The 12,913-nt window shown below is 41.8% G+C and overlaps 1 protein-coding gene across 1 annotated transcript in view; it reads left to right on the top strand.

The window, feature by feature from the left end:
* Positions 1–10,506, top strand: part of EHHADH (enoyl-CoA hydratase and 3-hydroxyacyl CoA dehydrogenase) — a 70,024-nt gene extending 59,518 nt beyond the window's left edge. Inside the window, exon 7 of the mRNA XM_077272126.1 lies at positions 8,780–10,506. Within this exon, the coding sequence (XP_077128241.1) occupies positions 8,780–10,047 (1,268 nt within the window). The 3' untranslated portion in view covers positions 10,048–10,506. The remainder of the gene's footprint in view (positions 1–8,779) is intronic.
* Positions 10,507–12,913: the final 2,407 nt, after the last annotated feature.

Here is a 12,913-nt window from a genome sequence, read left to right as displayed (position 1 = left end):
CCAAAAAATGCAATAGAAACTTATCAAAACATCACATACAGTATTGAAAAATAAGTATTTGATACACTGCTGACTTTTCAAGTTTTCCCATCTACAAAGAATTGAGAGGTCTGTAATTTTTATCATAGTTACACTTCAACTGGGAGAGACAGAAGCTTAAAAAATCCAGAAAGTCACATTGCATGATTTTTCAATAATTACATTGCATTTTAGTGCATAAAATAAGTATTTGATCACCTAGCAACCAGCAAGAATTCTATTCTAGCTCTCAGACCTAGTACTTTTTCTGTAAGAAGCCCTCCTACTCTGCACTCATTACCTGTATTAATTGCACCTGTATAAAAGACACCAGTCCACACACACATTCAATCAGACTCCAACCTCTCCACCATGGCCAAGACCAAAGCGCCGTCTAGGAACACAAGGAACAAAATTGTAGACCTCCACAAGGCTGGGATGGGTTACAGGACAATATGCAAGCAGTTTGGTGAGAATGCAACAACTGTTGGTGCAATTATTAAAAAAATGGAAGAAACTCAAGATGACTGTTAGTCTTCCTCGGTCTGGGGCTCCATGCAAGATCTTGCATCATGGAGTAAGGATGATTCTGATAAAGGTCATTCATCAGCCCAGAACTACACACTGGAGAACCTGGTCAATGACCTGAAGAGAGCTGGGACCACAGTCTCAAAATTTACCACTTTATTACACACTATGTTGTCATGGATTAAAATCTCGCAGGGCACACAAGGTGCCCCTGCTCATGCCAGCACATGTTCAGGCCTATTTGAAGTTCACCAATGACCATCTGGATGATCCAGAGGAGGCATGGAAGAAGTTCATGTGGTCAGATGAGACCAAAATATAACTTTTTAGTATCAACTCCATTCTCCTTGTTTGGAGGAAGAAAAAGGATGAGTACATCTCCAAGAACATAGTCCCAACCATAAAGCATGGTGGAGGAAACCTCATACTTCTTGGGTGCTTTTCTCCAAAGGGAACAGGATGACTACACCATATTTAAGGGAGGATGGATGAGGTCATGTATAGGAAGATTTTAGCCAACAAGCTCCTTCCTTCAATAAGCGCATTGAAGATGGGTCGTCGATGGGTTTCCCAGCATGACAATGACCCGATACAGCCAGGGGAACTAAGGAGTGGCTCCTTAAGAAGCATTTCTAGGTCCTGGAGTGTCCTAGCCAGTCTCCATACCTGAACCCAATAGAAAAGCTTTGGAGAAAGCTGAAACTCCATTTTGGCCAACCACAGCCCTGAAACCTAAAAGATCTGGAGAAGATGGCCAAAATCCATGCTGCAGTGTGTGCAAACTTGGTCAAGAACTACAGGAAACGTCAGACCTCTGTAATTGCAAACAAAGGTTTCTGTATCAAATACTACGTTCTGTTTTTCTATTGTATCAAATACTAAATTAATGCAATAAAATGCAAATTAATTATTTAAAAATCATACAGTGTGCTATTCTGGATTTTTTTTAACCTACTGTCTCTCACAGTTGATGTGTACCTACAATAAAATTACAAACCTCTCCATTCTTTGTAGGTGGGAAAACTTGCAAAATTGGCAGTGTTTCAAATTCTTATTTTCCCCACTGTTTACCCCAAAATTCTACTGATGGAAACTGCAAATTGTCTTGCTAAGATATGCCCTGAAACAGCTTCATCAAAAAAAAGTCATGGCTCCAAGAATTTAGTAATACTATTTTGTTATGCACGCGTAGAAAAACACAACTAAAACTATGTAAATTATTAATCCCCTTATCATACAGACCAAAACAACAAAGTTAATAAAGTCACTGATAAATCAAAGCTTACATTGTAAAAAAATATGAAACCTAAGTGGGGGAAAAATAATTAATTAGCACTTTTTACCATATGCTACTCAAGTTGTAAAAACTACTGTACTTGGTGATCAAAATGACTTCAACAGTATAGTTTCCAAAATGGGGTCACATCTATAGGGTCTCTCTTGTTTGACCACATATAATGTATTCATGTACTTTGGAGAAATTTTTTTCTTTTTTTTTTTGTTTTATTACATCTTGGAAAAAAAATTAAATTTACATATTATTGTAACAAATGTATTTTTTTGAATTTTCACAGCCCAATGATAAAGAAATCTGAAATGTGGGGTAAAAATGGTCATTATACCTCTGGATGAATTCTTGGAGGGGAATACAGTAGTTTTCAAAGTGGGGTCAGTTCTGGGGGTTTTCTACTGTATTGATACTTCAAGGGAAAATGCGATATGGTAAGCAAAAATCATTCCAGGAAAATTTGCACTCCAAAAAACAAATCCTTGACGTGTGCTCAAACAGTAAGAACATACTTAGGAATTACTAAATGCAGGGTACTTTTTCTTTTATTCCATTTAGTGAAAATGGAAAAATAAAAACTCTTAATTTTTTTTTTTTATGCAATTTTTCAATTAAACAGCTCAGTGTTGCAAAAATCCTTGAAACATCTGAGGTTTCTAAATGATCACTACATTCCAGGGCAAACTTATCTGGAAAACGTGGAATTTTTAGGAATTGTTTTTTTTTTTTTACAGCATAAATTGGTTAATCCCTTAAAAAAAACTGTTGCTGCTTAGTCATATGTATGAGAAAATAAACTGAGCCTGACTTGACCTTCCCGGCTCAGGTGATGTAGGTGGCATGAGCCACTGAGCCTGGTGATTGTCCCAGCCGATACCCTGGTCTCTGTAGAGCTCTACAGTCAAAGTGCTGGAATTGGAGAGGGGAAGTAAAGCTTACCGAAGTTTTTTTTTTTTTTTTTTTTTTTTTCTACATATCATTGAGTCACTGAGCAAAAATAGCTTTACTCCTACATGACCTTGTGACTTTCAATTTTCATTTTTCGCTCCCCTTCACAGAGCCATAATTTTTTTCCCCGTAAATATGGCCATGTGAGGGCTTGTTTTTTGTGGAACGAGTTGTACTTCTTAAAGGGCCACTGTCACCCCCCCCCCCAGCCGTTATAAACTAAAAGAGCCACCTTGTGCAGCAGTAATGCTGCAGTCTAACAAGGTGGCTCTTTTAGTTTTTGATTCATTTATTAGCTCAATAAAGCGTTTTATAAATTGGCCACACATACCAGATATTATACCTGGAGGCGGTCCGAAGCGTCCTGTATGAATCCCCCAACTGCCGTCACTCTTCTCTTCAGGGCCGATGGTACCCGCCCCCTGAGCGCTGTTGCTTCTTAAATCCGGCGCCTGCGCTGTGCGTGCCTGCCTGGGGCCTGCGCAGTCTTCATTATCAGTAGCAGCTCAGATGCAGGGTGCCTGACTGCGCAGGTGCGGGCAGTGCGGCCGCCCTGTTACTGAATCCCCGCCCGCACTGTGTTATTCATTATGCACAGTGCGGGGCTGGCATTCCTGGGCATGCGCACTGCGCTTGTCAGACGCTCCCCCGGTCCCCTGCCTTCCAGCGTTGTTCTTTGTGGCTGTTCCAAACGTCGCCAATGAAACCTGTATATTCGGGCAATGCTGGAAGGCGGGGGACCGGGGGAGCGTCTGACAAGCGCAGTGCGCATGCCCAGGAATGCCAGCCCCGCACTGTGCATAATGAATAACACAGTGCGGGGCGGGGATTCAGTAACAGGGCGGCCGCACTGCCCGCACCTGCGCAGTCAGGCACCCTGCATCTGAGCTGCTACTGATAATGAAGACTGCGCAGGCCCCAGGCAGGCACGCACAGCGCAGGCGCCGGATTTAAGAAGCAACAACGCGAAGGGGGCGGGTACCATCGGCCCTGAAGAGAAGAGTGACGGCCGTTGGGGGATTCATACAGGACGCTTCGGACCGCCTCCAGGTATAATATCTGGTATGTGTGGCCAATTTATAAAACGCTTTATTGAGCTAATAAATGAATCAAAAACTAAAAGAGCCACCTTGTTAGACTGCAGCATTACTGCTGCACAAGGTGGCTCTTTTAGTTTATAACGGCTGGGGGGGGTGACAGTAGCCCTTTAACAATGTCATTGATTTTACCATATAGTGTACAGGAAAACAGGGAAAAAAATTCAAGTGTGGTGAAATTGCAAAAAAGTGCAATTCCACAGTTGTTTTTTGGGTTTTTTATTTACCATGTTCACTAAATTCTAAAACTGACATGCCATTATGATTCTCCGGGTCATTACAAGTTCACAGATACCAAACATGTCTAGGTTGTTTTTTATTTAAGTTGTGAAAAAAAATCAAACATATCTAAGAAAGAAGTTTTTTTGCTATTTTCCGAGACCCGCTATGTCTCCATTTTTCGGGATCTGGGGCTGGGTGAGGGCTTATTTTTTGCATGCAGAGCAGACGTTTGTATTGATACCATTTGCAGTTGATACGATGCTTTGATCGCATGTTATTGCATTGTTTCCGGTGCCTCAAAAGACGTAATTCTGGTCTTTTTGATTTTTATTTTTCTCATTACGCTGTATACAGATCGGATTAACATTCCAAGCCATCGGTCATGTCAACCCATCTTCTGCAGACTACCCCCGACTACCATGTCAACCCAACAACCCCGCAATCATGTGACAGCGGCGCCGATGGACGGGGTTAATGACGTTAATCCAGTTTGGATAACTTGATAACTGACAGCGGCATTTAACATGTTAAGACATGGGTAGGTCGCGATTCCACCTGCGGCTATTAGATGTACATGACGGATGGTCAAATCAGCTGTCATGTGCCGGGAAAGATGCGGGCTCAATGCCAGAGCCTGCATCAAAGTGAGGGACATGACCTATGAAGTACCTATACGTCATAAGTTGTGAACGGGTTAAAGGAGAGAGTACCTGGAAAAAAAGCTACAATATGTTCTTTCATATCTATGGTTTGTGTTTCAGTCAATTTTCCCTGAATCTAATTCAACTCTTGTCAGCAGCACAATACAGATTCCAGCGTACAAGCGGTTACTTCCAATGCTTTCATTTTGAAATGACCGACAGCTACAACAACCTTGTAATTAATTTACCTCTTATCTCGTCTGTATAAATAGGACCATGAAGAACAGACCCGTTTGTTGACACCTGAAAAGCAAAAAAGCAAAGCTTCAAGCAGACTGCCTCCAGATATAATAGAGATATTAATTTTTCATAGACTGCAATAAATGAGTTTTACTGCAATTTGGCTGTTCTGTGGAAGGCTTTATGTATATTAATGCTATTCATCACTAGACCTTTTTTTCTCTACTCACTAGATCTGCCCTATTCGCTGCCTTAGTCCAAATAGCTTTCTCCTGGCATCATAAACTAAAGCCACCACCCTTAACTGGTCTATTACCGCAGTCCATCGACCCTTATCGAAGCTCCCAACTTCTGCATATGCCAGAGATTACCTTATATATTTATGTATACGAGATATTAGTATATATTAGTGTTTATCATCTTATATCTTGTTTGATGGGGACCTTTCTTTCTTCTCTAGGCGCATCTTCAATCCCTGCAGCCGCCGTCCTCCTGGCTTCATTGATGTGGTTGATGTGTACTACTTTATTCACAAATGCCCACGAGTCTTGTACCTGTTCAGTTAGTGTCGGCCTGCGCAGATGCTGTATCCTTTGCCCTACTGAAGGCACAGCCAAATCCCATGATGCTCATGTGCTGGCACCATCTTCACCACCAGGTTCATAGGTACCAGCACACTATAAGGCTTTGCACAGAGCACCTGCGCTTCATCTGCACAGGTACAAGATTTGTAGTGATCTGTGGATGACGTAGGATGCATCATTCACATCAATCAAGCCAGGAGGATGGAAGCTGCAGAAATTGAAGAGATGCCGAGAAAAGAAAAAGATGCCCATCTAACCAAACCGTGTTATATGCCAGAAGTATAAGATGTATTTTTTGGCATATGCAGAGGGACTTGGGGGCTTAGATGCAGGTTGATGAGCAGCGCTAATAGAGCAATTAAGAGCAGTACAGGAGGGACTACACACATGGTCAAAATTGTTAGTACCCCTCGTTTAATGACAGAAAAACCCACAATAGTCACAGAAATAACTTGAGTCTGACAAAAGTAATAATAAATAAAAAATCTATGAAAATGAACAAAAGAAAGTCAGACATTGCTTTTCAACCATGCTTCCACAGAATTAAAAATAAAAATAAAACTCATGAAATGGGTCTGGACAGAAATGATGGTAGCCTTAACTTAATATTTTGTTGCACAGCCTTTTGAGGCAATCACTGCAATCAAATGATTCCTGTAACTGTCAATGAGACTTCTGAACCTCTCGACAGGTATTTTGGCCCACTCCTCAAGAGCAAACGGCTCCAGTTGTCTCGTGTTTGAAGGTTGCCTTTTCCAGACAACATGTTTCAGCTCTTTCCAAAGATGATCAATAGGATTTAGGTCTCAGCTCATAGAAGGACACTTCAGCATAGTCCAATGTTTTCCTCTTATCCATTCTTGGGTGTTTTTAGCTGTGTGTTTTGGGTCATTATCCTGTTGCAAGACCCATGACCTGCAACTGAGACCAAGCTTTCTGACACTGGGCAGCACATTTCTCTCTAGAATCCCCCTGTGCTAGATGCAGCAAAGCAACCCCAGAACATAACAGAGCCTCCTCCATGTTTCACAATAGGGACAGGGTTCTTTTCTTGATATACTTCATTTTTCTGTCTGTGAACATAGAGCTGATGTGCCTTGCCAAAAAATTCCATTTTTGTCTCTGTACATGGGACATTTTTCCAGAAGCTTTGTGGCTTGTCAACATGTAGTTTGGCAAATTCCAGTTTGGCTTTTTTATGATTTTTTTTTTTCAACAATGGTGTCCTCCTTGGTCGTCTTCCAAGAAGTCTACTTTGGCTCATTCAATGACGGATGGTGCATATATGAATATGAACACAGCATGCAGAGAGTGTTTGATAGTATAACAGTGAAGATTTCTGTGTCAATAAAAGAAAATGATGTTGTCTGTCAGTGCAATTAGACATTGTCTCTTCAGGGAGGAGGAGGACTTGAACTCTAGTGCCATCTATAGAAAATAGCAATCCTAGAAGTCAATATGGAATCTCTAACGAGCCTTGTCACATGACTTAGGATAAAAGCCAAAACCAAAATCTCAATTTGCAGACTGTGTTTCAGGGTACTACCCCTCATCAGTGCAAAGTGTGAGATCTGGTATGGCTGGGTGAGAGGCATCTGACCGGGATATTTCCCAGAGGAGCATTGCAGCTTAAAAGCCTCCACACCTCGGCATTTCAGTCTTACGTGTCACTCTCCACAAGGAGGAACGTTACTCCTTGGATCCCAGTACACTTGGAGTCACATTTGTTTTGTAAAATTCTAATTTCCTGGGCATTTTGAGCAAATCTTGCAAAATTGAATTTTTAAAGATTTGCTTATTTGTAGTTATTACTCTTGTATGTACACTTGACAGCTCATTCTGAAAAGTAACTTAAAAGACCAGTATACTTTTAAGGCTTTGTATAATTTTGAGACAGGTTGTGGAATCTGATTATGCAGTCCTAGTCTTCTCTACTAAGTTTGTTTTTGTGAAGACTCATACTGTAAACAGGAGATATAGAGACAAAACTATAGAATGTTTCTTTATTGACAGCCTATTGCAAGGTTGCTTCATTTTTTATGTATTGAAATAATATAATTTGTTTGTGGAGAAGGGCATAGTTTTTACAGAGCTGTATGGAATTTAAACATGGATGACCATGTAGTCTGTATGTAGTCTATAATACAAATGTAATATGTAGTACATAGTACATAAGTAGTGTGTAGTCTAAAATACAAATATTCTACATATAAAAAGCAACAGATTATAAGATGCAACCCAAATTTTGTGGTGAGAATTAGGAAAAAAACATTTTTAAATAAAATCATGGTACTCCCAATAATCCGGTTTAAAGGTAGCTTACCGGGGGGGGGGGGCAGCGGAGCGGGGTCACAGGAGCTAGGGACGCTGCTTCAGGAGGTCGTGGCAGCAGGAGTGGGGTGGTGCTACTGGCCCCGTCCTCTGACAAGGGTCACTATTTTTGGTTGGCGGCGGCAGGAAGAGTTGGGCAATGCTGCGGGCCCCATAATCTCTGAAGATGTCAGCACCAGTGAGCAAAGGTCCTGTCTCCTGTACATATCCCTGCTGTGGGCTTTGGGAAAATGGCCCCCACAGGCGGCGCATGTGCAGATTGAGCTCTTTCCATCACCACCGACCTCCCGAATCCATGGCCCCGTTCCGCTCCACTGCCATTGCCCCTCCATATAGTATACCTTAGGATTGTAAGACATACTCCCTTTTTCCTCCCAAACTTTTTGGGAAAAAACTGCGTTTTATAATCCAAAAAATACAGTATGTTTGAAGAATAAAGGTTTGTTTGTTTTTTTGCTGCTTTACCTTGTTTCTCAATCCTCATTTTACTGGAATTATGAAATTGAAAATTTTCCTCAAATTATGTGTTCAATTATTCAATTGATATATACTGTACTCCTAGTTTTCTTGGGTGCCCGATAGGGTTCCGCTCTGCACAAACCTCAATAAGATAAAACTCTCCAACTGCTCTGCAAAGTAGAAGTAATTGATGCTTTTTGTTCTTATGCAATGCAAAGTATGAACATATGTGATGTTTCAGTGCACAGTTTTGATCTTTAGACTGATAAAAATGGTTGCAAAAACTCTGAGAACAAGCAGTCAAGAATATGGCTGAAAGAGAATGTAGACTAACATCCTATTGACATAATTTTGACAGATGAAGTGTGTTTCTTCTGACTATTATCTTTTCAACTTATTTTATACTTCTTTTCTTCTTACTAGGACTGGGAACAATGGGCAGAGGAATAGTCACATCATTAGCCAGAGCAAATATTCCGGTGATTGCACTAGAACAGGATGCAAGGCAATTGGAGTTTGGTAAAAAGGCAGTAACTGGCCTCCTGGAACGTGAAGCTGAGAAGTTAGTAAAGCAAGGGCTAACGCCAGATACGACATTGGCCTCCGTGCGTTTTACACTTGATTTTGCGGAACTTTATGATGTAGATTTTGTTATTGAGGCAGTATTTGAAAATATGGAGCTAAAAAAGGAAATATTTCGTAAATTGGCATCTGTTTGTAAACCAGATGCCTTTCTTTGCACCAACACATCAGGTCTTGATATTGATGAAATTGCATCTGTCACAAATCACCCTCACCTAGTCATTGGCACTCATTTTTTCTCCCCTGCGAACATCATGAGACTCCTTGAAGTAGTGAGAGGTCACAAGACTTCTCTAACTACCATTGCTACAGCTATGAACCTAGGCAAAACATTAGGGAAAGTGGCTGTTCTCGTTGGAAACTGTCCATTGTTTGTTGGAAATCGACTTTTAGGCCCCTATCTTGAGCAAGCAAATTATCTCCTGGAGGAAGGATGCAATCCAGAAGACATAGACAAAGCACTTGAGGATTTCGGCTTTGCAATGGGCCCTTTTCGTATGATGGACCTGGCTGGCTTGGATGTTGGATGGAGGTCAAGAACGGAAAAAGGTTTAACTGGTAATAAAGTTACTGAGGGAACTCCAGCAAGACAACGACAAGGTGATAGGTACAGCCCACTGGCTGACATGCTTTGTGAAATGGGAAGATTTGGGCAAAAAACTGGTAAAGGCTGGTACCAATATGAGAAACCTGGTGGAAGATTTGCCCAACCTGATCCTTGGGTGAAAGATTTCCTCCAAAAATATAGAGACATTCACCAAATAAAGCCGCGTCCATCAAACCCAGAAATGATTCTTGAACGTTGCCTGTATGCTCTCATTAATGAAGGATTCCGTGTCCTAGAAGATGGCATCGCCTCCGGTCCAGAAGATATTGATGTTATCTACAACAATGGTTATGGCTGGCCAAAGCACAGGGGTGGCCCAATGTTTTATGCTTCTACTGTCGGCTTACCGAAAGTGTTTGATGTACTGGATCGATACCACAAAGAGAATCCAGATGTCCCAAGTATGAATCCTGCATTTTTATTGAAGAAATTGGCCGCTGTGGGAGGACCTCCAATAAAAGAGTGGAGAACACAGGTTGGAAAGATTGCTAATAAACTTTAAAATTTTCTCACTAAACAGTGCAGTTCTCTCACACAGTGTAAGGAACCAAGGCATTAAAACAATAACTGAGAATATCTGTAACACATAAACTAGAATATAGTTTCAAAATCCTGGTGTTAGAGAAATTGGCTAGAGCCGAGCATTCTTGTACATGATTCACAAGATTTCAGGTATGATTCTCGAAATTATAATGTAATTTTCAAGCATTCCAAATGATGGATCACATTGTATTCTAATCGCATTCTTGACATTCGTCTTGATAAACTTTAGTTTGTAAAAACGATTATGAATGGCTGAGAAGTGCAGTTTCGATTCAGTGCAAATTGTACTTTTTAAATTAAGTCTGTTGTAATTGATTTGTCTATTTACCATGCATAAATGTATGTGTTAATGAGGAGACGCTTAAGGATGTTAAAATGGTATTTCATGTCAATAAAGACTATTCATTGTATAATTAAAGTGATATACTTTGTATCAATTTCTTATAGTGTACAATATCTCTCCTAATATTTGGCTATATTCACATTTATGTTGAAACACCCCATCACATATCTGGCCAAAACTACTATAAGCAAAATAGCGCAGAAGGCTGCACTCTTTTGTTCAGTAAAGTGCTGGCAGCCATTATAGAAACCCAATGGATGCCATTATAGTCGTATTCCTGTGGACCCTCCAGAAATGTGGAGAAGTTCTTCTTTCCATTATGGTATGATGAAGCATGTGCACTGAGCAGTATATCTCGCCAGCGCTAAAAGCTCTGGCAAAATATGCAAATGCCCAATTGCAGACCAGCTCTTAAAGTGTCAATTTTTGCTGCAGTTGTTTACTTCAAAATATTGGCATGGAAAGGTCTTATTCAGACAAACATTTTGTTAATGTGCCTACTTGTCCATATTTTCAGCACATGTATTCTGTATTTCTACTTAACCAAACATACAGTTGCATATTGTAGACTTTCGAAGTCTGTTTTTTTTTTTTAATAGACCAATAGCCCTCCTGATTAATGTTGTATACTTTAAAAATGTTAATGTTAATCACCTTATCTACAAACTAGTAAACTTTGTCCAATTTTGTAACTTATAATACTGTTTTTACTTGTTGCAGTTTTAATCAGGCACCATTTTTTGGCACAGTTTCGATAAAAGGAGCATTACAAATGGTGTGTTGAATTCAATGCTATAATGGAATAAGCTATGAATAATTTGAATGGCCATAAACGTATTTTAGGCATTGTGATATGGTCTTAAAAGCCACGAAAGCATAAAGGTTCCCCTTTTACTGTTGAATAGGTTCTCCATGAATGAGATAAAATGGCGTCTCTGAGATGTAAACAGCAGCCCATACTAGTCATGTGTCAATCTTTGTGCATTGCTATAAGGCTGATGAGGAGGAAGATGAAGCTGAAGATATCTTACTGAGCACAATGAGGGTTAAATATATATTTCTTCATATATCGCAGCCATGTTCCAGGCCACTGACAACTCATATGTGATACATCTCTTGTCAGTTAAGACACAGGTCCATACGGACACATGTCTAGTTTGGGATGTATTTTTAATTTACATCGGGGAATCCTTTTATCTCATTCTTCGAGAACCGCTTCTGAAGTATAATGTTCTGGGAAACAAAAAGCCTGTAAAAGCAAAAACAGTGCAGTATTTGTCATGAAACTCAATTGTAAAAAATGTTTTTTATTCAGTCGCCATGACAGCACTAAGGAGAGAGGGGATCCGCCCTTCAGGGACAGGAAACCTACAGAGATAAAAGGGCGGCATCTCTCTCCCGCATCAGTTGGTTTCCTGTCCCTGACAGGGGACCCTACAGACTTGCCTTATGAAGGTGAAGACTGAAGACAGTACCCAGGCTCGGCAGGCCAGTTCTGGAAGCGGGGGTTCACCTTCCACGGTCGCATCCGATGCGCTGGAGGTGCCACACCACAGAGGGCTTTGGGGGTAGGCAACAGCAGATGGAAGCAGCCTTCAGGGGGAGTGCTGACTTTGGAGTGTCCCATCGCTGCAGGTACAGGTATGTATGCTGTGGGAGGCCCTGTCTCTGAAGTTCTGCGGCGTTGCTGGCGGCGGTGGGGGCACGGGTGGCGGCGCGATCGGCGTGCATAACAGAAGCCTGGAGAGTGTTGGCACCATGTGTGCGCTGTAGAGTGATGGCGGCGCATGCGCGATAGGGCCGCGGCGGTGATGATCGCGGCATCCTGTGGTGATGACGAGTGGTGCATGCGCAGTAGGGCCGCGGCGGTGATGATGGCGGCGTCTAGTGATTGGGACCGGCGAGGGCTAATGATGCACGACACAGGCGCGGTTGAACATGGCGGCGCCCTGCAGCACACAGCGGAGGAATGCAGGGTTAAAGGCATACGGCACACCTGTGAACGTTCTGATTAGCGGGCAGGCTTCTGGGGGAGGGGCCTCCCATATGCAATGTACCAGGCAGTTCACCTGGATTAATCTGCTAACCCCATCCGGGGGAGGTACCTAGAGGGGCCGGCTATTTAAGGATTTCATTTGGGCTGCCACATGCTTCCTATCCGTATTACAATGGAGTCTCAGGAGCAGGAACCGTTGCAGTCTAAGCAACAGTGTCAATCCCTGGAGAAGCCACAAACCGTAAGCACCCAGCGGCGATCTAGTGGCAGTAGTCGTCCTGGAGGTGATAGAGCCGGAAAATCCTCAGGCCGTAAAAATGTTACAACGGTTGAGAGGATCCCCCCGCAATCTACGGTACCACTTGGTCACTATAGGGGTAAGTGATCGGCCGAGAAAGTTCACTTAGTGATGTATATCTCCCCTTATATTCCCTCTCTCCATATGTATCAGGGAAAAAAGCGATCCTCTAAATCTAAACACAAGGA

This window comes from Ranitomeya variabilis, chromosome 7 (genome assembly GCF_051348905.1).
Source record: "Ranitomeya variabilis isolate aRanVar5 chromosome 7, aRanVar5.hap1, whole genome shotgun sequence".
NCBI lineage: Eukaryota > Metazoa > Chordata > Amphibia > Anura > Dendrobatidae > Ranitomeya > Ranitomeya variabilis.
This window is presented reverse-complemented; position numbering and strand designations above follow the sequence as displayed.